Source organism: Falco biarmicus, chromosome 9 (assembly GCF_023638135.1).
Source record: "Falco biarmicus isolate bFalBia1 chromosome 9, bFalBia1.pri, whole genome shotgun sequence".
Taxonomy (NCBI): domain Eukaryota; kingdom Metazoa; phylum Chordata; class Aves; order Falconiformes; family Falconidae; genus Falco; species Falco biarmicus.
The window spans coordinates 47,754,576-47,780,899 of record NC_079296.1 but is presented as its reverse complement, the minus strand read 5'-3'; the positions used below and the strand labels follow the sequence as shown (position 1 = coordinate 47,780,899).

General features: G+C 37.6%; 1 protein-coding gene across 24 annotated transcripts in view; it reads right to left on the bottom strand.

Moving 5' to 3' along the window:
* Positions 1-26,324, bottom strand: part of KCNMA1 (potassium calcium-activated channel subfamily M alpha 1) — a 505,618-nt gene that overhangs the window by 352,587 nt on the left and 126,707 nt on the right. For all 24 annotated transcript variants that reach the window (XM_056351515.1, XM_056351517.1, XM_056351514.1 and 21 more), the window contains one exon: positions 16,979-17,143. In XM_056351515.1, coding sequence (XP_056207490.1) covers positions 16,979-17,143 — 165 coding nt within the window. The remainder of the gene's footprint in view (positions 1-16,978; positions 17,144-26,324) is intronic.

Here is a 26,324-nt window from a genome sequence, read left to right as displayed (position 1 = left end):
GTCAAGATCGGAGAACAGAAAGGTCCGAGTGATTTGGGAGTTTAAGAATAAAGCACCTGAACCAGTAACACAAAAACATCAAGTCCCCCATTTGCAATAAATGATAGGACTAACCAGCAGAGAACTGATCAGTTCATCTTACTGTATTTAAAGTTGTAGAGAGGCTATCACATCAAAAGGAGCCAAAGAGCATGCCTTAATTTAGTACCAAGTGAACTTGTTGAAATATTCACTAAGGATAATGTAAAAGTCTGAAGAAACATGGTATCATCAGCACCAACCCCCCGAGTTCCCATAAAGACAAGGCTTTGGGCTTCAAAAATGCCTATCACAATTCTCTCTACAGAGTATTTTAATGGCAACCAGGTATTAAAACCGCATACAGTTCAGGCTGCCACAATGTGCTGGAGAAAACCTGGGATGCTTAAAGTCCAATGCCAACAATATCAAACGGTGAGGCCTAATTTACTGCAAAGAGATCACTCAAAAAAACAACAAAACCCACACCACTTGCAACTGATTACAGTATATATTTTTAAAATACCTCCTCTCAATTTTTCTTCTGGGCAAGCAAGACAACATGAATGCATTCCACTGCAATATACTGCAGCGTGGGAAGTGTTGAAAACCTTTCCATGTAACCTCTCAATGGTCTCAAAATTCTGTTGGCCAAACAACTCTGCATTTCAGCAACATCATAAACTGTTTCATCTATGCTTTCTGTGTTAAATAAACTGGAATCAAATAAATGGAAAATCCTGAAAATAATGGCATTACACTGAAGTCATAATGGAATAAATAAGGTTCCTGAATTGTGCAATAAGTTCAGGGGGGGTAAAAAAAGTACTTTTACACCAACAAACAAAATTGGAAATGTAATTTAAACCTTCTAGTGGGCTAGATGCACTTAATTAATGAACTCAGTCGGTTTTTAGAATCATTTTCACATCTAACGGGCTGCTAACGGGTTCATTTTTATCAAAGACACAAGGGTTTACCCAATGGGGATCCAAACACATTATCATTAAAATGAAAACATGAACTATCTGATCTCCTTATACAGTGCTCTATTAAATGTATCCTGTTTTCTTTCACACTGATACTGTTAAAAAAAAAAGCTTGCTATTCCCGATATCCTAACCTTGTAAACCATATCAAATTGTGATGCGTAATTTGCAGTGAAGACACCTTATACTAATTATAGAAGATATTTTCAAAGTATTAGTATGCTATAGAGAGACGAGTTTACATAAACACCTGAATAACACTGAAATGCCGATACTCCTGCCGACTCAGATCTTGCTGTAATATTAAACCTTAAAATGGGAAAGAGGATTCCTACATACTCGTCACTGTACCTGTAAATGAGAGCTAAAAGCTGGTAATAAAGCTGCATACAATTAACATGTTAATTCTTAAAGTGCAACAACATTGAAGATTTTCCAAGCCTTTGCACACATTCCTATTCCCCAAATAATCAGAAAGATAACATAAAATTCCGTTATGTGAAAGAAGCCAGTATCATATTCTTTACTACACCAGATAAGAGAAAGCTGAAGTCTCTCTCAATCCAATGCTTACTTTGTGGCAAACCAAAATTTCTTAGACTTCAGCTTCTGCTTATTCCTATTACTCCAGATCAGTGATTTAACTCATGTGATTAATTCTCAACTAGTAGTATAACAAGTTTCATAAAACCAGATTTAACATTTGTTTTAACCACATGATACGTTCTCTTAAGGGAAATAAGAGAAGACCTCGCACAGGCAGGTTTTTCGTTTGTAGAAATACAACTGTGGCTTTGGATATGCAACAGAACTGCATCTTTAAAAATAGGTCTTTCACATTAAGAGCCATCAGCTATAAAAGGACAATGAGCAACTAGTGTTGATGCCCAAGGCTCTTTCCAAAAAAGAATACATAATGAGTCTAATGGACTGAATGGCAAGGAAAAATACAGATTGCTTATATGTCTGCACCTATCAGGCCCAAAACAGATAAAAAAGCAGAAATGCAGAACAAAAACACTAAGGAAAAGAGTCGGTATAGTGAAAAAAATATTTGGATAGATGAACAAGCCATCTTCAGTTGCAAAATATGGAAGTAAAAATAATTAATATATAAATAAAGATAGATGTGTGTACATAATTGTATTTATATAAAGATGATATAATATCTATTTCATAATACTAGATGGATTTAACTATATAGAACAGAAATGTATTTTGGACTGGAAAACCTGTGTCGGAAGAGTTGAAACAATTTCCACTAAAGTCCCTGATTTCAGTACTTTTTAAAAGCTGATTTCAATACTTTTTACAAGCACGGGTAATTATTTTTAATCCTAGCTTGCACAGAAACAGAGAATAGCAAGTTTAGTTACGTGTTGAAAATCACCCAAGTCACTGTTATTGCTGAAAACAGAAACCGTGCCAAAGTTCCAGTCCTATGCTGCAGTTACTGAATCACACTGCACACATTATTTTTCCAAGGGTGACAGAAAATGCTCAGGAAGTTCAGAATTACTGTTATGCACTGCACCATCTATTCGATGTCCTCTAGCTGATACTTCAAAGGGAGGGCAGGTTTGTGAGCAAGTAACTCTTCCAATGGATTTAAGCCAGTGGCTGACAATCTTTTCCAGTCTGGAGATCCCTAAAAAAATGTCTATTGTACTTACAAACACCAAACAGCAACTGCAAACCTATACACCACTGGCCTGGGTTTCTTAGCACCTTTTCACAGCCTTCTACAACAGCAAATTGAAAACCATCAAACTCACCCCAAACAATTTGGTAATGGAGAGAAAACAAAAGTAATTCTGAAAAAGTCATCTACAGGGAATCTTTACTACAAAAAATCTTTAGAGTTTGATGGGAAAATATTTACAGGCTTCTCAAATATATTTCTGTTAAGTGTGACACCCAAGCCTTTTTTATGTTCAGCATGCTGATTTATATTGCTTTTCTTATATGGAAGAACTTTGATTTCATGTACTTCATTATTTTCAATAATACTTTGCAATCCTTTAAGTAGAGCAGAAAAGGACTTTAAAGTCTAGTCTGACAGAGTGCAGCCTGATCACATTCATTGAAACAAATCCTTAGGCATAAGCACCAATGACAAAATTCACTCAGGCCTTTGTGGAGAACAAAAAAAAAATAATTTAGTCTTGAAAAAGAAATAAAATGGGAGCAAACTACTAGCATATTCAAGAAAGACCTTGCTGAATTAATCTTTTCATACTTGTGCTGGGTTTCCATACATAATACTACGCCAGGCTTTTGAGGGGTAGGAGAATGTGACAGTTAAGCTTTGTTTACATGGCTTAGAGCAGAATACAGAATTATTTGATTTAGATAAAGCAACAGAACTGATTGTGCCAGCTTCTCTTGACATATGCATGGTTGCTAAACCGTAGCATGCAGTCAAAATGGTGGCATGCAACACTGTCCAGTCTAATGACATTCCAAACACATACAGAACCGCCACCCTAACAGCCTGCTCTGTCCATCCTTCTACTTCAACATTCGTGTGTGGTTTCATCTTATAGTATTTGGGTTCAACAGTTTTAAAAATCAAAACCAAGAGAACTGAAGTCACAAGGCTAGTCTTCCTTTCTCTTTTTGAGGGACAGATTAAAAAGGACAAACTATAAAATTAAACTGCTTGCAAAGATGTTGCAAATATTTTGCATTGACACTAAAATGAGGACAACATACTTGCTTGTTACCAAGACACGTGGCTATACGTTCTCGAGGTACATTCGGCACCTTCAGGATGCATGTTACAGGATGAAATATAATGGCTGACAACAACAAAGAAAATAGTGCACCTCCGGGCAAAAGCTTAGCACGCTGCTGCCCTTTGCAGCAGGCTCATGACAGTATCTCATGTAGTGTATCACAACAATCAGATGGATCGCTAAATCTACTCATCTCTACAGAAGTAATTATTGCAAGATTTTACCCTGACAGGCATAAACTGGTTTTTTAACAGTACGTAGGAGTCACTTGTTTTTCAATGAGAGGACTGCAGGCATCTGACAGCAGTGGATGGCTTAGTTTGCATGCAGCGAAGAGTATCTATCTACACAAGGCAGGATCAGGTTTCCACATTTCACCTCAGTTCCTAATGTGGGAACCTCATTCTAAGCAGTAACAGTTACACTGTGTTTGAAATCACATTTTTTGAAGTCTGGACTAGAAATAAAGGAAGAATCAGCTTCGTTTCCCTTCATCCATTCTGTACCTACCCTGCCTCAATTAAGTTAGGTTTGTGAGCCCCACTCCATGACCAGAGTTAGCAGTTCTATAGCTCATTAGAAGGCATGGAATTAGAATTACATCGCAGAAATTGCCTTTTCCCTCATCTCTCCTAGCTATGCCGAATAGAAGCAATCTTCACAAGACTGAAAGAAGCAGCAGGGCTACTTCAAACTTATGATAAGTCCCATCCCTTCCCCTTTCAAGAAAATATGAATAGCTCACTCCTTTTCTCCTGCCTTCCCTAGTGAAACATTCCTCCTACCCATATCCAGAGATAAAGGGAAGCCCCTGCAGGATGAAGACTCTCTTACTGGGAAAGGGGGAGCAGGACCAGTCAGAGCAGACATGCCAGTTTACACCCTTAAACTCATGGCATTTTGCTGTAGACTTCAACAAGACCCAGAGAGCTTTCAGCTTCCAGGTGAACTCATAAACAGGCAGTTAATATTCCCTGGTCTTTACTTCAAATTCACAACTTTTTCATCCTACTTTCTACCATTACATTTCCTGCTCCCTTCTCAGATTAACTAGTATGTTGTACGGCGTTACTTCAGACCGAACCAAGCCTTCTGAACCTTACCCAATAAGGAGAACCATTCGCATACACATATATAGATATATAAAGTCTAGGGAATATGTCAAATTAGGCTTGTGACTCCTGCACGTCATCAACCAGTGTTTTAACTGATTCTGGCTAAATGGCATATAATTCTGCCAGCAGCAGGACAGACATTAGACTTCACAGGAAAAGTGGGACTTTCAGCAGCTTTAGTGGTAAACTGTGAAGCTGTCTCTGCTGCAGCGCTTGGAGATGAAATAAAGCATTAAGTAAAACACAGAGGCACCTCCTGTGCCAAAGCAACACGCATCGGAGGAGCCGTGTGAAGCTACTGACGCCAAGCAGAATATCCCGAGAATGTTTCTCAGGAAATTTGTACATATTCAAGTAACTATCAAAAAACAGTTTTAAAACAAACAAACAAAAAAAAATACTGTGTATTTAAGAAGCAAAAGGAAACTGGTTTTGCTAGACAGAATTTTGTATGGAAATAAACTATAACTTTTTGCTAAACACCAAAAAGGAGATTGTTATTTTTTCTTTTTAACTCGAAGCTTAGCAGTTCGTTTCATTCACCCCACGCCTGACACTAAATCATTGATGGCAGAGCTGCACATAAACAGAATTAACTTTAAAAATATGCATTATCACATCAGTGTTTGGATTACAAGCACAATTTTATCAAATACACTAAATGCAAAGAGAAAAAATACTAAACAAACAACATTATCAACTGCATCATCAGAGCAGCCCCTTGCATGGGAACAACAAATGCCTTAAGGGGAAGCCATCTGTCTCCACTGGCGAGCTTTGCAAACATGGTTCATTTGCAACAGTTGCATCCATATCTTTTGTTTGATATCTGATTATTGTCAGCGGCCCATAGGTAGAAGGGAAATCTCCTCTGCACCACATTCTTATCATGAGGATGCAGCACGTTATCAGAAGGAACATTCCTGTGTTTATATACTTTCCTTCTAGCTGTATCTAAGAAAAAGGTAGCAAGGATTTTTCCTAACTTACATTTAACATTAATATAGTGACACAGCCTAACAAATATTTTTTCAACAATAAAGATTTGTGTAACAAGTCAACCTCTAAAACAGCAGTTTCCCTAAGCCAGTTTTACCATAACTGTCTGAATACTAACTTCTCGACTTTCTCCAAATATTCATACAATCCACAGCTTGATACAACATGATTTTTAAATGCGTTTGCTTTTCTTCATTTTAATGACAGAATGCCATAGCTATGTTAGAAATAAAGGAGTGGTAGATGTCAAAGATGCTAGCAGAGGACATATATGCCCACTGTAGCAAGAGTCACGTGCTTCATAATACTATCAAGAATAGACTCTATAAGTGTGGCCACCTATCTAGAGGTCACAGAAGTCCCTGCAGCACAGCAGAAAGTTTCTGAAACTAGCTTTACAGTAGGTAATCCCCCCAGCAGCAGCTATAAACTTGACTGAAACACCACAGAAATAACGTGGATTAGCCTACACCAAAATCTGGTTTACAAAAAGAAAGCTTTTAAAAATCAGTAGTTTTAATTAAGATTAACATTTATGAACTGTATGTGACATACAGACTTAATTTTTCTATTTCTCTACTTTCTGAGCTAGTAATTCAAATGCAAGGCTTTAAGTCCAATGTAAGTCCACTTCTCCATATAGTTCAGGTCATTCTTTTATGAAACACACTGTTTAACCTCTTCTTGATTTTATTTTAGCCTGTATGTCCACCTTATGCCCACCTAACCCATCCCCACCTAGCAGTACTTAAAACTGGTAGAGTTCAAGAGAAAAAACACTATTTATGTTTGATCAGCCATACACTTCATGGGACACCTAACAGAAAAAGAAAGCCTAAGACTGGCATGCATTAACTTGAAAAGCAAGCTGATGGGGAAAGAATGTCAGCCACCTTTCTTCCAATGTTACAGTATAGGAGATGATAATAAAGTAACTTCTTGGTCCTACATACTGCCTCATACTGAGAAATTAGCACTTTCTTGTTTTTATTATTTTAGCTTAACCACTAAATATTAATTTTTTACTTGTCATTGTATTCAAGAGAGTAGATCAATTGAAATTACAGCAGATTCAGCAAACAGAAGGTGGCTCCCTTAAAGGTGTAGTGACAACAAGAAGTGCTACAGCTACACTGCAGAATCGAATAGTCCAATGCTGAAAAAATAAGTACACTGAAAGAACCTTCTCTCCCACAGGACCCTGGAGAGAAGCCCACTGTTTGATCCAAAACACAAACCCTGCAAAACAATGCTTGGTACTGTCAATAATAAATAAATATTCAGAAAAAGAAATTGCATAAACAGAACTTAAACTAGCTGCTGTTGCCATAGAAACCAGCAAGAGTTACTCAACACTTCCTACTCTATGCCATTATCATTCAGTATCTCATGAACTCGAACGGAGAAGCATTGTTTCTATTCCTATGGAAACCCTGGAAATAGCCCCCATCATTGTCACAGGAGATCAAAGCAACCTAGAACATACCTCTTGGATTCGTTTATGTGCCACCAAGGCCTACAAAACATTAAAAATTATGAAACAAAGTCCATTTCTCAGGAGAGCAGAGCAGAATCCAAATTAATCTCTAGAAGCAGTAGGTAAATAATAACCATCAACAAGCAGTTCATCATCTGTGAACAGCAGCAATGGACTAATCTGTACAGTTGCACTGACAGGCAGAACGGCACAATCTGAGCAGCTTTGTGTGCTGTCCTTACACAAACGCTCTAACTTGTAAGACTGTGACCTTTAGTACTTATGACATTTCTCTTATTTGTTGACCAGAGTGAGGAAAAGGAAACTTGTACACAGATGTAATAGCATATAATCTAAAATGCATATACATCACTTTGCACCTCAGAAAACCATCAAAAAAAACCCCCAAACCACCAACACAAAAATCTGTACACATAGATTCAGAAATACATGTACTGTTAAATAAACAAAACTCATGAGTATTTGAATGACTACATATTCAAGGTAACATGCTCCTCCATCTCTCTCCTGTCTGACTAGATGAATGCCTCCTTTTTCTACTCTATTAATCTTAGCATCTAGAGTGAGTATAAACTTTGTTCTAGTGATTAGAAGGTATGACTGCAAACCATAAAAAATACCCCCCAAAGCCAGTTCAGTCATCGATCTAGCAGACAAACAAATCTCTGACTGTTAACACAAGATGCTTTTTAGGAAGAACAGGAAACAACAGTAACTTTCCACAGTCCATTACACTCACATACACTCTTTAGAAAATTTATGTTGGAATATTACTCATTCTTATACTCTGTAAATAGCTGTTTGATATCTGTTGCCCAGTTGTCCAATATATCTTTTGAAGCTGTTGACACTGTCTATACAATCTGACTTCTAAAAAAAGAGAATAAATAAATAAATCCAGGAGTTCACTGATTCTTATATTTAAAAAAACAAACAAACAAACTTTTTTTAAAATCTTTAAGTTGATCTAATAACTTCCTTAAGCTGCCCTTGGTTTTAGCATCTGGTTAATAAGTTTGGCAAAGATTGTCCACTACCTTCCTTCGTCAATGCTGACCATATCCCTCACCAGCCCTTTCTCTAAACTGAAAGGTCCCAGTAATTTTTACCTCATAAGGCAGCTATCTCACACCCTTATTCTTTCTGTTGCCTTTTTCTGTCCTTTACTTTGTCACCCTTAAGACATAAAAATAAGCACTTCAAACAGTACTCAAGATGTGGGTACATAAAGATTTTTTTAAAGTAGCAAAATTATGTCATCTGCCTTGTTCTTAACGATGCCCAGAGTCAGTCAATTATTTCAAAGAGCTGTCCATGGTAATGCCAAAACCTTTCCTCAGCTATATGTACATATCTGGCTTCAGAATCATGTACATGTGGTTTAGATTTTTTTTTCCTCTCGATACATTGCCCTACTTTTACACACACTGAAGTTCATCTGCCACATACTTGCTCGCCATGGGTATGAGCGTGCTACTGATTTCTACGCCTTGAGGTTGTCATCAGCTCGTCTGTGTTTTAATTTTTTCATCCATAAAATAAAAATAGTCATCTGCCTTAAGAGACGGATGGATACTTCATTTATTTACAGCTACTTCTTGTTCTGTCATCTTCAGGGAGATGTAAAAAGGCAAAGTAATGGTTAATGTGATTAGATAAATTACAATTATTCTAATGGCCCTGAAATGTTTAGCAGTCCCAAACGGTCAGGTAAAATCTCATTTTTTCTGCTACGAATTAGAAGCGGATTTAGCACTGAGTAGAAATGAAAAGTTTACTTTCTGTCCTGAAATGGGATGACAGTAAACCCTGTACTGAAACTTTAGAACACCTTTTGAAAACTTTCAATCATATTCTGAGAAACTGCGATTTTGCATTAACCTTTGTGAACTATTTTACTTTCTAATGAAAACAAGTCTTCATAGGCACCTTCATTTCGTGAACATAATATTAAATAAATAATAATAATTTAAAAAAACAATCACACAAAAAAATCCCACCACGAACACCACACGCGCACACACACACAAAAAAAATCCAACCAAAATTACCCAGACCACTGAAGACATGGAACAACCTGTGGTTCCTGCCTGCACAGTCAGACCTGGAGGCTCAGAAACGCTTCTCCCTTCTCCTCTAGTTCAGAAATCTAGAGCACAGTACAGGGAAAATAAGGCACTAGTTATTTGTGTCTAACTAGGAGAGTTTATAGGTCACGCCAAACTTTCCTTAACTATCTCAGAAAAACTGCAATGTCATAGCCACCAGACCGCAAAAAAACCTGTTATTAAGAATGCATGTGCTTCACTGCTGAACTACCAACGTCAGGTTTGGATTTGGAAAGGGTATGGGATATTATGAGTATGAAAGACTAATCTTTCTTTCTAAGATCAGTCTTTTATATATATATACATATATATATAATAGACTAAAAGAAAAACTAAATCACGGAAAAATACATTTGATTTCTGTTATCAAGTCAATTAATACTTTTTATTCTCAATTAAGTCCTATTCAGATCAACTGCGTCCTACGACCAGTACAGGTGCTCAGAAAATGAGTATATGTTAATTCCACAAGAAAATTGGTGGCAAGACATCTCTGGGGTGACAGGGTCCCAACAAGGGAAAGAAAAAGACAGCCCAGAATTTGTAAGAACTTTGTTTATGCTTGAGAAACTTGTTAAAATACATATTCAAATTCTGCCATGTTGCATACTCAAGGTTGCTCAAGGTTTCTCTTCCTGCTTTGCATATCTCGTAAAGTAGCTGATATTGTCAAGAACACTGTCAAAAAATCTGTATGTATACTAGATGTACCTGCCCTCTCCAAATTCGTATCTGTCAAGGATACCAAATTATCCTTTGAGCAACCGTTACTGCCTTTGGAAATAGGAGAGCCCCCACATACTTTCTATGCTGCTAAATTTCACTGTGGCTGCTAGGCAACTGCAACTTATTACAAGAGGTGGTAGGGTTTTTTTTCCCCTGTCAGTGTTAAAAGAATTTGAGTCCTCTCCTTCAGGATAAAAAAAAAAGAAAAAAAATAATGCAGCAAAAGCAAAGCAAGCTGTGAAAATATCCTGGAAAAAAACCCAAACCCAGGGAGTATATAGCATACTTACATTTTTTTCTAAGAAAGTCTACTATAATTACATATATATATAACATTCCACTGTTTTTTCTTGTACTTTTTTCAACACACTCCTCCAACTCTCAAGCAATTCACCTGAATACAAACTTTTTTAAAAAAAAAAAAATAAAACCACCAACCACCAGTACTTCTAATTCTATTGCTTCATGTATTTTTCCCTTTTAGGATATTCTTATTTGATATAATTTTTACTTAATCTCTTTATGACCTCTTTATGGACAAAACCTACACCTTATCTAAGCAAAAATAAGCAACTTAAACTTCAGAATGTTTGCTTGAGCAAGACTATTGCAAATTAGTTGCATTCCAGTACTGCATCTATTTATAATCAAACTGTGATCACTATAAACAAATTAGAAAACCATAAGGCTTTACATCTCTATAGAATCACAACAAGATGCCACTCTTTCCCTAAATGACCAGTAAGGCCTCCTAGCATTTTTAACAGCTCTTCAGAAGTCCAGTCAAGGGTCTAAATCTTCCCATGTTAAACATTTAGTGCACTCTCTATTCACTGGATGGTGTTTGATTCAGACTTTTAATCATATTTTGACACCAATTTCTCAGAAACTGTAATGTGTACACCTTGAAGAATGAGACCCTCTGCCAAAGGGAGTCCCAAGTCCCAAGCTAGTCCCAAGTTTTATTACTGACCTCAAAACATTGTTCTACCTTGCCAAAACATTTTTAAGATTTGCATTTTTCAACCTTTGAATGTGTAAGACAGTCAGGGCTGGTCAAACAAAAAAACAAGACTGCTGGAATTTTTGGACAGATGGAGAGAATGTAGCAACAATTATACATTCCAAACACACTATGTAATAGAAAATTTCTATTTCATTTTAAGCATATACTGGGGAACGTATAGTCACTATTTTAATTTAAGAAAGCATCTTCATATAGTATCTGCCTCATCTTTGGGTTTTTCAATGTAGTTAATAAATATTAAGAGCATGAATAAAGCAGGCTATAATAATGTTCTAATTAAATAACTTAGTAATAAACAGCTTAATTAATACACCACTGCCACTAATTGCCATCCCATCTTCCCTCTCTCCCCAAAGGGCTTTTCTTCTCTTTCTTTCAATGCTGCCAAACTAAAAGACATTTTCATCATGCAGTGATTAAGCAGCAAAGCCTCATACACTCCATTGCAGCACAAATTCACCCGTTTCTGAGTGTTTCCTTCAGGTACTGTAAGAGTCACGGCAGCAGGCACAACCACCACAGGGCACTTAGCACAAGCTACATAAAGCTTGTATCTCTGCTATGCATTTACAGGTCACATTAAAAATGGAACACATAAAAATTTGCTCCAACATTTTATCTCCTGTATTTGTGTTTGAAATAACGATTCATCTTTCTTTATCAGTTTGAAGGACAGTCCATGTTCAACCGTGTCTTAGATTGAACTGTGGTAACCTCAACAATATATATCTGACTTTCTTTTGTATATTGAACACTTCATCTAACTAAGGAGGTCTTTTTCTTCTTACCCAAATGATTTTAAAAAAATTAATTCCAGGAAGCAAAATCAGTTCATAAACACCTTTAATTTCCTGCTTCTTCAGATTAATTATGAATGTGTCTGATTCTTTGAGAAACCCACCTCCGGAATTTTTATCTGTTATTTCCATCATGTACAGCACTATATAGCACTTCGAAGTAAACCAATATTTCCCTGAACAGATTTTGAGTAAACTGTTAGCTTTTATTGTTATTTATATTTATGCCACTCAACAACAACCGCAACTGGAACTGCATGGGTTTGATTAGCATCTTCTTAAAAGAAGCTGTAAAGAAACTGCATGTAAAATTCTCATCTATATTACTTTGGAGCAAAAGTCACATTTTCAGAGGTTGTGCCATCAAGAACATTAAGTTCCAGTAGTGCTTTTAAATCCTGCGGAATGGAGAGGAAAGGTTATTCTGACCACACAACTGCAGGCACCATGCCTAGCCAGCTGCTTTCTGCACTAGCGCGGAAAACAAACAGGGCTTTAACTGACAGACATTCTGCATCACCCTCTGCAAATGTCCTCCTCCACACTGCCCAGTCTCATCTGAAGGGCAGCCTTTGAATATTCCTTGGTGTATAAACCACTTCTGAGATGTCAAGCATAGAAACTGCTCCTACAGCAGTAGGAACGTCTAGCTGTATTTCAGCACTTGAACATTCACGTAAACAACCGAATCGCCTGCAACATTAGCCTATGCCACTTGTACCTCTATTCCACCTAATCTCACTGTCATTAACAAACAAGAATTAGATGCTATAAGACATGCAGCTGACATAATGATAAAACAAGCAATGGTCCAATGCATTGAAAATTTGGTGGTTTAATTATTTACAAGTAAATTTCCCATTCTTGTTTCTCACGTTGCTCTACCCCAAAAAAGAAGTCACCTTTTGTTAAAAGGAAAACTACTCCTAGAGACTTAAAGAACAGAAATCTATTTCCTCATAGTTCTCTGTTGGAATTAACAAAAAAACACTCTGAGAAGCAGGGAGCAGGCACAACTCCCTCCTCGTGTAACCAAGAGCTAACAGTACAAGTGGAGATACTAACAGGCCATATTTGAGACTCTATCCTTTCCAATAAACATGCTCTTAGATACTCTCATGATGAGGGAGTAGCATAAAAAGAAATGAAAAAAGGTAACCAGTTTGTATTGAGAAACCAGACATAACTGACCAATTCTGTGGAGTAAAGCACAAAACTGGCAGCACCAATTCTCCTATGCTCCAAAAAAGTAACAAAAAGTAGGTGCAAGCAATACTGAATTTTACATATGAGCACCAGTATGAGAAGCTTTTGTGCCAGGGAGACAGTTAATTCTGCCAGTGTTCAGAATCATTTCCACAGAGAACGTGTGAAAGTTTTTCTGTATACAGAGATTAATTTGCACAATACCCCTATCCTTGGCTTCAACTAGTTTGCTCTAACACGTACATGTAAAAAATAATGCCAAAATTTAAATTACATGCCTGGGTTTTTTTCCCCACCTCACAGCAAACACTGCTGGCAGGCCCAGACATCCATCACAAATAGGTTTTACAGAACATTTCAGATACTTTAAAACATTAATTTATTTTTATTTGCAATGGAACATTTAATTGAAGTCAAAAGCAAAATATTTCACCGTTTGAGAAGGTTTTGATTTATCCTCTGTTTAGCCTTTACATGTAATTCCTTCCTCTGTTACCAATGGAATAGGAAAGGAGGAGACTAAAACCACTTCCCCCCCAGCTCTGCCCTTCTTATTTCAGTTACAGATCCCTTCCCTCCCTCAGACCCACCAATAAATTAAATCTTTTTAAGAAAACTAGTATGGAGGGGAACCATCTCTTTCAAAGACTTCTGAGCCACTGTGTTTGTTAGCAATGGATTAAATAAGCAATAAGCAACATCCCTTATTTTCCAGCAGATGCACTGAAATGTATGATTTAGGTACTGTTTCTTCAAAACTATTTTTCAAACTACAATTAAAAAAAATATATTTAAGTTTTAAACTCCTTCTACAGCCACTATGCTGAAGATGGCCTTCTACTCCGTATCTGAAAGGTTACCTACTGATTTGCATCTATTGTCTAAACAGAAATGTATGATTTCACAAGAGATTTGGGCAAATGGTCCTATGCTGATGTATATGTCCAATTTTGTAAAACTGCATGAATGTGAAGCTGTGACCTTTAAAAACAAATTTTGTCCTGTGTTTCACAAACTGTGGGCCTTTGTTTTCTTCACCTGTGGGTAGCCATGAAGTTTAAATATTAAAGAGGTAACTATAGGAACAGCCACTATAAAAGTATTTGTTCCGACACTCACAAAGCACCTAGGCAAACTGATAAATCAGGAAGTTGTTTTGTAAGGTTCCTGGGGAAGAAATATAAGCTAGACCAGACACGTCAAAGACATGGTGACAGACCCCAGTAGAGAACGGTCCAAAAAATACTCAGTTTTGGTTCCACAAACAGCACTTGACATTCCTCTAAGATTCACTTTGGAGGCAAAAAAAAATAATGTCCAGGTAAGAATAATGGTAAGAGTGTTTTTCCATGAGCAGAAAACACAAATAAGATTCTATTTTACACTGATGTGTGTTCAACACTTTGCTAACTTATCTCCTTCACTTGTCAAATAAACCCAGGCAGCCATTACACAACAGCCTTCAGGTGCTCGTGCTGAACTGAAGATCAATTACAACTCTCTTCCAAAGTCCATTTTCAGTGGACAACTTAAAACTTTGATTTTAATTTAAACTCTCACAGCATAAAAATTTACTATAATTACTTTAGCTGCAGTTATCTCATAAAATTTTGATTTCATAGCACTGTAAAGCTACCAGCTCTTTCTTCTTCGGGGGGGGAAATATTACACGCTTTGATTCAGAAATAAAATAGCTGGCAGGAACAGGCTGTGTTAAGTTAGTAGGAATCCATGAATAAGTCGTAATATTTTCAAACAATAAAATTTGACAAAAATATTGGCTTGACTGAGCTACATCCTATAGCTACAAATAATGTGAATATTCTCTCTAGCACAAATGTTCATTGAAGCAGTTAACCTTTAGCAAATATAACCATAAAGTAATATTTAAATTAACAGTTCATACTGGAAACTGTCTTCCAGAAATTACACTGTACCAAATCAAATCCTGAAATTGATGAGTACTACATTAAAATAAATACATACTGTTTTCTAAACCGAACAAAATTAACAGAATTCATACATTGCTATTCATTCCTCAGTCATATTGGTGAGCCCAGATGTGTACAATACCTGCTGTTATACCTTGACAAGAATATAGATATACTCTCTAGAAATTATCTGACCCAATTATATTGGCCAGCTGCCTACAAAAATCTCTGGAAATAAACCTGTCCTTTATGCAATGGTAAACTGCAAGTACAAAAACAAAACAAACAAACAAAAAAAAAACAAAACAAAAAAACCCAAACAAACAAAAAAACACACCAAACCAAACAAAACCAAGCCATAAAATGGAACCGAGTAAGTTCTCCCAGTATCTTGAATAGAAATACATAGAAAAACATGGTTTATGTTCTAAGTTTTGGTCTTATTTGTTAGTTTGTATTTGTGCTCACATATACCTCAGTAAAAACAACACAGGCCAAATTCTGATTGCATAGCTAGTTGCATAGGACTCTGGTTTTGGGCGATTTCTAGCCTTGATACTTATATTGAAACAAAAAGCACGGCTCTAAGATTTGTCACTTTTAATGATGAAGATGTGAGGAAAACATGCAGAAGATCAATACGCCGCTTTCCATAAGATGATCGATATGTCGGTCTCACATAGAAGACGTAGTGCTAAAAGCAGCAATGGAACAAGCTTTCAAGCCACCGATAAAAGTCAATATTTAACATAAGCAATTGCACATAAGGTACTTTTAGCAAAAAATAATCAAAATAATGTTATTGCGGAACTAAGACAGCAGAATTTGAGTCACCTCCACTTTTCACTGTAAACTACTTTACTGGGAAGTGCAATTTGGGGTTTTTTCCTTCCATGTCCCTCCCTCCATCCCCCACCCACCCCAAATAATTACTTTGCAGAGCAGAACTGAGTCACAGTTAAACATCTCCTTACCAAAGTAAACAATCAAGGACATAAATTCTGTTTTCAGTTTAACTCAAACTAGTTAAAAAGTCTCACTGAAAAGTTTTAAACAGGATTTAAATCGATTTAGCTGTTTCTTTATAAGTACATGCAATCTAAAAATGAAACTAATCAAAATCACACAGGAGATACCTTTTACTGCTGTGAACTCCACAAAAAAAAAAAAAAAAAACAACAACCTTGGCAATAAAGTATGATTTGACAAGGCTATAAAATAATTATATTCAAAAACACTGAGAAGTATAAAGTTTTTGCAGTGGAACTTTAAATCACATATTATCAGTATCTGATTTGTGGCTCTATTTGATAGATAACCGTTCACATCTTGGAAGGATTTCCTAAAGAAAGATCAAAAGAAGATGAAATCATTGCTAATCTATTTAAAGTATCACAAATTCCATTCCATAGCTAAATCAAACTTGATTTTCCTTTAGAGTTCTGACCACTATCTGCAGTTGTAACCCTGTGCTTATTTTCCAAGTCGGCATCCATTTTCGCTAGCACTATTTCACTTCCAGACAAAACAGACCTATAGTTTTACCACGTAATATGAAATTATACTAAACTCAGTGTTTCTAGCACAGCTCAAAATCCTGGTGCCAAAAACCTGCAATAGGCTGGGGGGGTTGGCTGGAAGTCAGTTTGTCTTACTTGCTGTCTTTGCTTCTCTCTTGCTGTGGGAATTAGTCTGCTATTTTACTTCAAGATTTGATTGGTTTGTTGCATCAGCACCGAGTCAAAATCCTCCACTAATGCTGGGACACAGCATTTGTTTCAAATTGTCCGTTAAAATACAAACATAGAATATCATAGAAGACTTACAAGTACTCTGCCAGTTAATGTCTGGGCAGATATCATGACTCCTGCCCAATCCTTCACGGAGGTCATCCATCCCACTTCTGCTGCCACATTCTCCTCTTTTTCATCCGTAGGTTTGCAGGCCCCATCTGCCTGTGTATCTCCACCACCATTGATCTTCTGGGCCTCCTGCAAGGAGAGTGTTTGGGTTAGTTAGCGTTTAGCAATTTGACAGTGAAAATCGGTGTTACAGCGGTGGATAAGAAATCCTAAGAAAAAAAAGCAAATTGGTCTTCCTGTACTCTTTCTAGACAAAATCAAGCACCTACTTGCCCATATCTGTTTAGAAATAATAGAAATAAAAATGTTCTATGAGGTACCAGGCTACTAGATGTTAATACTCTCCTTGACATTACATCTTAAAAAACATTTAGTTAGCATCAAAAATGCTGTATGTTCCTTCCCTATAGGCAGCAAAATTGCCAAGAGCTATGTATGCATTTATCAAGCTACAAATAAATGAGTTTATCAGACATACCAAAGGACCATTTGATGTATTGGCTCAAAACAATGCGTACTAGGTGTGAACATAATTTACGTACAGTTTTAATTTACTTCACTAGAATTAATTATCTGGGTAAACGTTCACTGAGAAGCATGATGTAACAAGCCAATAATTATCAAGTGTGAGAGGAACAAAATACACCATAGCGAATCTGCAGGGAGCTGCCATGCTATCAGGGAACCAGCGTCTCAATGAAACTGTTTAATATATCACAGGAATTCTTCTGTCATTAAGTGGCTCTCGTAGAATGGAGTGCTAGAAATTGAAGGGGAGCCTCAGCTGCACTAAGCTGACTGATGAGTCACACACCCTGGAATTCGTACCAGTCTCTTGCGGATGCTGCAGAGAGGATGTTTAGCTCTGTAACTGCCTGCTATGTGCCACAGTCACGCACGCTGCACAAAAATCAAGGGAAACTATCGGAAAAGGCAGCCTGGATTGTACAGCACGTAAAACAGATCGCATGCAAAGTATCAGACTGTGCCACAAGCGTGCCTTTGGTGACAGCCTAATAGTAATGACTTCCTGAACACTTGACAAGTTATGCTAAACAAGCACAGGGGAGGCAGCAACATGCAATGTGGAGGCGAGCGCCGAGCACTGGAACTGCACCCACAGATCTGCATTAGCACTTCAAGCACACCGCACAGCCCAACAGCTTGAAAGATCTTGTTTATAGATGACCTGCCTATAGGCCACTAAGCGGGAAATCAATTGTCATTAATCCCCTTTGAGGGAGCAGTAATACAAGCAAAGATGCTTGACGCCGATTCAGCAATTATTTCTACCGTAGGAACACGACCCTACGATGGCCAGAACGTGTGGCTGTGAGATGGCCGTGAGGACGCAGCTGGACAGAAAGGTAAGGGCGCTTCCTCACAGCTGTACTGAACTAAGACAGCAGCTGCCCTCAGTCTGTCAGCAAGGACAGCAAAGCAACAGTAAAAACATAATATGGAGACTAACAGTTGTTTTTAGAGAATCCCAGTATTGCAATTTAATTAGCTAATCAGATTCTTCTCTGTTGAGTCCCCCTCCCGAAACGTGGGCTCTGTCTTCCTCGTAGCAATCACAGCACAGAGTGCGATGTAGCTCTATCGATAATAACAAATTATTCTGTTACAAGAGCAATTCAGTGCACTGCCTAAGCAAATAGCCAGACAGAAGGCAAAAAGCAATTTTGTATTTGCGTAAGTGGGCCATGTTCCCTGACAAATTGGGATACAGTGAAAGGAATGTTTTGCGCTCGGCAGTGAGACATATACTGCATCGCACAGATATATACCGAGTACAACCGGCAGGAATGAGCTCACTGCTTAGGACAGTGGCATAAGGCACGGCACCAGGCATGCCCAGGAGGGGAACGCTTGGCTAAGGACAATTTTTGACTCACATCACCACCAAGCTACATAGATTGGGCCCAAAGAAACCCCTTGACCGCCATCACTTATTTGCTTATAAACCATGAAACAGAAGCCTAGCTTTTTTTTTTTTTTGCCTTTTTTTTTTTTTTTTTTTTTTTTTGAGTGGATGGTGTGGCTCTATGTACCATACATTACAGTCAAACAAAATGCTGCTGTTTACCTAACGGGGACACATCTCCAAGCGCTGGGGGCACCCACCGGCCTCCCTGACCCTGGCCACTCTCCACCAGGCTTCTCGCCCACACTGCCTGTGGCCCACGACACCATTTTAGCCCAGCCCAAGGCCACCGGCTCCCCACAGCCCTGTCCTACACCAGCTATGCCACCAGCCCACAAATGGTTGCCCTCAGCTTCACTGCTGGGCCAGGCTGGCCCCAGGGAGGCCCCTGACGACCAGGCTGCCCCGCTCCTGGCTGCGGTGATGGGAGAAGGCCCTGGCTGCCATTGCTGGCTCAGGCACCCCCAGGGAGCCCCCAGCCCCACAGGGGCTACTGACCGGTGAAAAATTACACATGCTACTTATTTCTCTCTTCCCACCAGCCTGTCTGCCTTTTGTTAATGGTTAGAACTTGTCTTTCAGATTGGAAACTGTGCGTGCCAAAAAATAGTGCGTGGTCCTCCTCTGCATGGCACAGTGGGCTTCCATACTCTGTACAAGTTTATACCGAATAAAAGTATGAACGTGGCTTTCATAGTAAAGGACGTGTAATTATCTCTTCCTCTCGCCTAGGAAACCGAGATGGTGATGCAGTGCCTAACTCAGTCACCAGAGAAGTCATCAGCATAGCGAGGATGGAACCACGGGCTTCCCCAGTTTTTCCACCCAGCACCCCTATTTAAACCTCAGGGGTGCACAGCTGGCTAAAAGCATTTGTAGTGATGGAGTTTGGTATAGAAAGGCACAGAACTACAGATCATTAAACAAAAGGAGCTTAATGGAAAAATCCCCTTCATGGTACTCGACTTGAAATAACATGGGAAAATCCTGTTGTTTATATACTCCTTCCCTACTCCCAACCTTTTTGTCAAAATATCAAACCATTGTAACGACATGAGTATTCATAAGATCATGAAAATAAGTTTCCTAATACTCAATTAAATAGCAGGCTATTTACCTCATTGAAGGTAGCTTTTCTGTTTTCAAAGGGTTCTAAAACCCTATGGTTCTTTTTGCTGTATTGAGTGTCGGTTGCCAAGAGAATGGAGAAGATGTCACTGTCCTATTCAGCATTTCATTCTCTGAAGGTATTAAAGTCTGTAATACATCTGAACAGCTGTATTTTTACATTTTTAACACTTATTTCACCTCTATTAAAATCTCCCACCCGTACTATTTCTTAATTAAAATGTAAGTAAAACAATCATCCCCTTGCCAAGGTATCATTTGGAGCAGAGTCTCACAATCAGCTACATGCCAAGCCTAACTTTTGCCATTATTGTAGCTATAATTCATACGCTGATTAGTTGCTGTTACGTCATATTTGTATTCAGTTGGGATAGTTTACATTTTCCATCTACCCGGCTAGCTTCTTAGTTCACTTAATTGGCAGTTAAGAAAAGTTTATTCCTAAGCCATTACGCTATGGTGCAGAGATCAGTGGAGATCTAAAGGCTGCTTTCATTTACACTGTGTAGAAATCAGTCCTGTTATTAACCGTATAGTCCTGCTCCATCGCTATGTCCTCACCTGAAAGCACTGAGTAACCAACACCTGAAAAAGGTGCTTAAAAAAATAACCTGACAGTGACTGTAATAGTTTAATTATTTACAGGCTCAACAGCTACAAGTAAGGTAATAGTATCTTTATCTACTCTGCTTACCTGTTGTTTCACAAAGTGTTTGTTATTTTAATTACTTGATGACAGGAACATTCAGGTAGATTAAGTGAGAAGCAGCATACTTGGCGGAATATAAATTTCCTAAACTTAATCACAAAATGGAAGAGAATCCATGTTAGATAAGAGGGGGTGTACGGGAATCAGGACTCACTGTTCTACCAATTCCATCGACACAGACCTGGACCAGAAACTTCTGTGCTTTACCTTGTATTGTCAACAATAAATACTGACTTACATTACGCAAGTACTGGGATGTTTAAACACAGTTAGCTTAAGAAAGCAGATGTCAAAAAGGGTAAGACACTAAAAATGAGTTTTCATTTTTTTACAATTAGTCCTGCCTGCTTCACTTTACCTCTCTCTAGAATATCTGTACAAACATAGAACTAATGCACACACATGCCATTCAACCCTGGGCTGCAAAAAATAAAAGCAGAAAATGATTATGAAAACTTAAAACATAATCTGAGAATAATTGGCTTTATTAGAAGCTTTAAAAAAACAGGACACTATAAAGACAACCTGGTAAGCACCCTCTGAAGTATGGTAGTGAAAAAAAAACCCAAACAAACCAACTCACAACAAGAAACTTGGTCTCTTGTTAAGATATGTTAGAAAACACAGGAAACAGGCAAGTAATGTGAAGGAAAAGAACCAGGTTAAAGTCTGGTGAAACAAAGAAAAGTACTTCTGATAGTCCTCTTATCTAACATGTGAGCAGTATGAATAGCCCACAAAAATCACAAATTATCAACTGCTATGAGAATACAGGGCATGAAGTCATGCTCACATCACACAAAAAGCAGCAGCATGCTCAATTTAAGCAGATTTAAAAACAGTAATACCAATGGAGCAATCCCAGTATCAGCCTTGGTATTCCATCCTAGAGAACACAAGGTGGGAAAGAACCTGCCAGAATGGTAGTTGCACCTGGTTCAGAGCATGCAGTAATAATACAGTAATAATAAAGATAAAACTTGCTTCCCCAAACTATGTTTTAACTGCCCTTCAATTAAGACCATTCCATTCCTACAGCCTGCATTTTACAAAATATTTTATATCAAATCAACAATGCTTTCATACTGACCACTCTTATAGATGGGGAATCTATTTTTATAGTCCTTTCCTTTTTGTTCAACTGCTCCCCCAAAGCTCCTAAGACATGCTATGTGAAGAGGAATAATTTTAAATATAAGACTGTTTCTCCTTTCTGTTAGACAAACTTTTAAAACACAGACTTTAACATTATTAGACTTCTATCAGTAATTCAGCTACCGTGGCCTTGGATACATTCTCTCACCATTTTGATAATTCTGAACAGGGGTCTTAAATTTGTGTAAAAATAATATTTTGCTGCATTCTCAGCAGCTTGGCAACATACAGTCTATGTCAAGACGTCGGGTACCTACTGAATTCATTGCCATGGCAGATGGTAACTATATCTGATGGAGAACATCTGTGGTCTTCATCATAATAGTTACTAATTACTAGTTCTTCAGGGCAAAAAACAACCAAAAAAAAAAAAACCAAAACCACCTGAAGCTGTTCACCTATTCTACTACAGCTGAGCAAACACAGGATTTCACTGGAACACTCATAAACAAAGCAGATGGGAATGTGAGAAATGAATAGCTGCATGGAGACATAGAGACACCCTTGAAAAGAGCAAATCTTACAGCAAAGAGAAAGCAAAGGCTAAACTAAAAGTGAGCCAAGACGAACTCCCATAAGCTGGCCTATCCGCAGCATTGCTTTGAATATTAGGTCCTGAGTCAATATTAGGTTACATAGACACCAGTTATCGTACCGTAGCTATGGTTCGGCTAGTTTCAAAGGATTAATTATTGATGCAGAGAAAAACATTTTCCTTCCACTGAATAAAAGGAAACAGAATGATCCGTGGAAAACATGGCTGATAAGATAGCCAAGCATTTTGCTCTCATAAAACATTCACAAGCTATGTAATTTGGCAGGTTAAGGAAAAAAAAGTCCAAAATAGATTCCAAAACTTTTCTTCTTAGTTTAAAACTGAGATGGTAAATTCCTGTGAGTCAACTACTCCTTTTGTTCTCTGCATTCCTGCAGAAATACTGAGAAGGTCCTTGCTAGTCCTTAAGGACCAGAACCTTTCTTTCTGGGCTGACTGAATTTAAACAAACACACAAAAACACAACACCAAAATCCTTCACTGTGAAGCATCTAGCTTCCAAGACAAAATACAGTCTTTCCAGTGACCAGCTTCTCTGTTGCATCTGTGCGTACCTTCTGTAATCCTGACAGATTTGCTTCCTGTGCCCTTCATATTTCTGGTATAGGTTACTTGTATAAAATCCCCATTTCATGTCATTGTTTTCACTGACAAAAATTGCAGCAGTAGAGGAATTAACTCTGAAACCTTGACCTGAGAAACCAGGGAAACTAGATTAGTAAAATACAGTGTTCCAGCCATGATCCCACCAACAGCACAACAGTCTGTCAAATGAAGGGTTCCTGGGTATGCTGTTTTGTATTCTTACGTGAGAACCAGACACCTATGTTCTCAGAAATCTAAAGAAAACAGAAAAAGGTTCAGTTGACAGTTTAAAAACTTCTACACGTTGATGCAAAACTTTATTTCTGAACAATTGGAAAGCTGGCTGAGTGATTTCCAAACCAGCCTAAGAACTGGGAGACATGCTGAAGTCCCCATTCTGCCACCAAACTTTTTAAGTCCTTAGCCACGTTACCTAGTCTCTTCATGCCTTCACCCCACAGCTACAGAACGAGAGTAACAGTAGTTTCTGTCACAGAGGGTCCTTACCAAGATAAATATATTTAAGATTTTAAGTATTTTAGTACTACACAAATGGCAGATAAGGCAGGCATAGGGTAGGGAATTACCAGTATGCTTTAGTGTGTGTACTTGATAAGGACTGGCAAACTATTATCCAAACAGTTATCCAAGCCAATTACACCAAAGACAGAAGCATAAAAAGGGAAGCAATGCACTCCTCCAGGCACTACAATGTAATAGCACAGTCTTAATAATGATACCAGGCAAGTAAAGATAGGTGATAAAACCAGTGCCCACTTAAGTTATAGAAGAGTAAACAAGGGAGGAATATAGAAGGATTGCACAACGTGATTATCAAACAGTGCTGTTTTGTGGGGTTTTCTTTTAAATCACACTTAATGAAAGAGATTGACAGAGGCAGAACATCGTTTTCACAACTAAAAATCTATAGTAAAAGAAGAGTAATCGCAAACTGACAAGCATTCAAAATGGACGGAGTGCTTTTTTGTAAAAACCATGATCCCTAGTTCAAGTTAGCAAGAGTTTATAGCAATAGTTACATAAGTTTTGCATATAAGTTCAGAAGTTTGTGTGAACAATGTCTTTTCTTTTTATTCGTAAAAATAAATCCTTACATTTTCATTCCTTACTTCTGAATATATATCAGCCCACATTTACAGAAATAAATAACTAGTGAGCTTGTCATAAAACTACGTAACAAGTTAACTTCTTGTCTGCAATACAGAAATAAAGAAACACAGGAGAAGTCAGTGAGGTACAGGTTAGGAGTATTCACTGAAAATGTTTCACAAGTAGTCAAACTAATATCTAGCCCACATCCATATTTTTATTTTCCTTTTCTATAGTCAACAGAGCGTTTCTTATTAATTTCCTTTACAAAGACCAAATTATTATCACATTAAAATATTCCCTAAAGACCCTATTCAATTATGAAGTGGCAGGCAAAAGGGCAAACAAGCATTTCATTTTATTAACAGAGGCACTAAATTTAAATCAAAGGAGACGTGTCATTATTCTGTGGTCCCTGCATACCGTAGAGAAAGGTACATTAGGCGGATTAAACAATTATTATGTAAAAGAGCATATTTGTCTTTAACCATCTTTTCTGTGGTTCAAGCATTACACTGAGGCCATTCTTTCGAAATGTTTTTTTTAAAAAGAACTTCAGAGTAGCTGTGCCAGATCACTAACCTTAATTATGATGAAAACTAAACATGTAAAAATATATGAAGCAATATCAGATGGCACGGAGTTACCAAAAGTCTGGAAAAGAAAGGGATCCTTAATGGAGAAGCATAGAGAAAGGCAGAAAGGTGCATGTGTTTTCTGTTATCCTCCCACCTAACAGAAAGGAAATCAAAGAAAGCATACAATTGAAAATAAAACCAACACAGACATTATCATGAAATTAACACTGTCAAACTACCTACATCCTATTGAGTGATTGATCCAGATGAAATTTCTTTGTCACAGATGACACAGCATTCTGAAATATCAATACTTCAACAAAACCCACATTTTACTTACTGTCTTCGTGCTTAACTCACATTCATAATGCTATATGATTCACAGCAATCCAAAAAGCCTCAAAGACCTTCATGAAAGTGAGAAAAAGGTCCTAATCGATGCGGAAATAAAGCAACAAACAACAGGAAAATCACCTAACTTATTTATCTTGATTACAGGAAGTACTTTAGGTGATTGCTTATAATTTTGTTGTTGCTAACGTTAAGGAATACCGAACTCCAAGTTTTTCAATCATCACTTTGTGGCACTTTTTTTACTACTGTGAAAGGATGAAAAATGCATTGAAAAATAAAGTTGGGCAAAATCAAATGCATTAAAAGAATACTTACCAGTAAACTCTTTATGATCTACATGATCTAAATTATGAGAGCAGATGTTACAAAATAATTATGCGGTAGAATCTGGAATAAGAAAACTGCTGAAAAAACTACTCTCTCTCAGGAACAGTCAACATATAAATAGATGATTAACAGGTTCCAAAAGTAGAAGGCTTATTTCACTCAAAGATATATACAAATGCAACATCTAAAGTAAGTATCAACCTGCTTTGTCGGTGAAATTAAACTTCGCAATACATCTTTCCGGTTGTAGACTTTTCTCCACCTTGCTCAACTACGCAAGAGAAGGCTTTTACCTGTTAGCAATCAGCGCACTTTATTTCATTATATTAACTTCATAATACCTTCTTGCTTGTGGTGTCAGAAGTACCGAAGACAAAGAAATGCAGACTCAATTGTAGTAGGAAATTCAGAAAAGCAATCCAGCTGACACCAGTGACTAAAACCAATGCTCTCTGGTAACCAAAAAATACAAGGACTAAACCTTTCCTCTAAAGGACCAGTTAAGTCACATTGTAAGAAAACGGTAAGTGCTATTATTTAATCCGGTACCTATGACCTCATTGGTTACTCACCGCTAGGGAAACATTTCTGTATAATCTGAATCTCATTACTCCCTTACATAAACGATTAAGTAGACAGAAGTTTTTAAACCTAAAAGAAAGAAGAAAAACACCTTGTAGATAAATTTCTTTTAGGTAATATACATTATTTTGGTCCACTTCCCAGACACTAAATGTCAGCATCCAAATTATGCAAAGTCGGTACGGTACTTGCAGACTACAAATACAGCAGCTGGTACATTATGATGCAAAGAAACACACACAGTTGCTGCAAATTCATAGACACTAACTGAAATCTAAGGCAAAGAAGAGAGGAAAGCT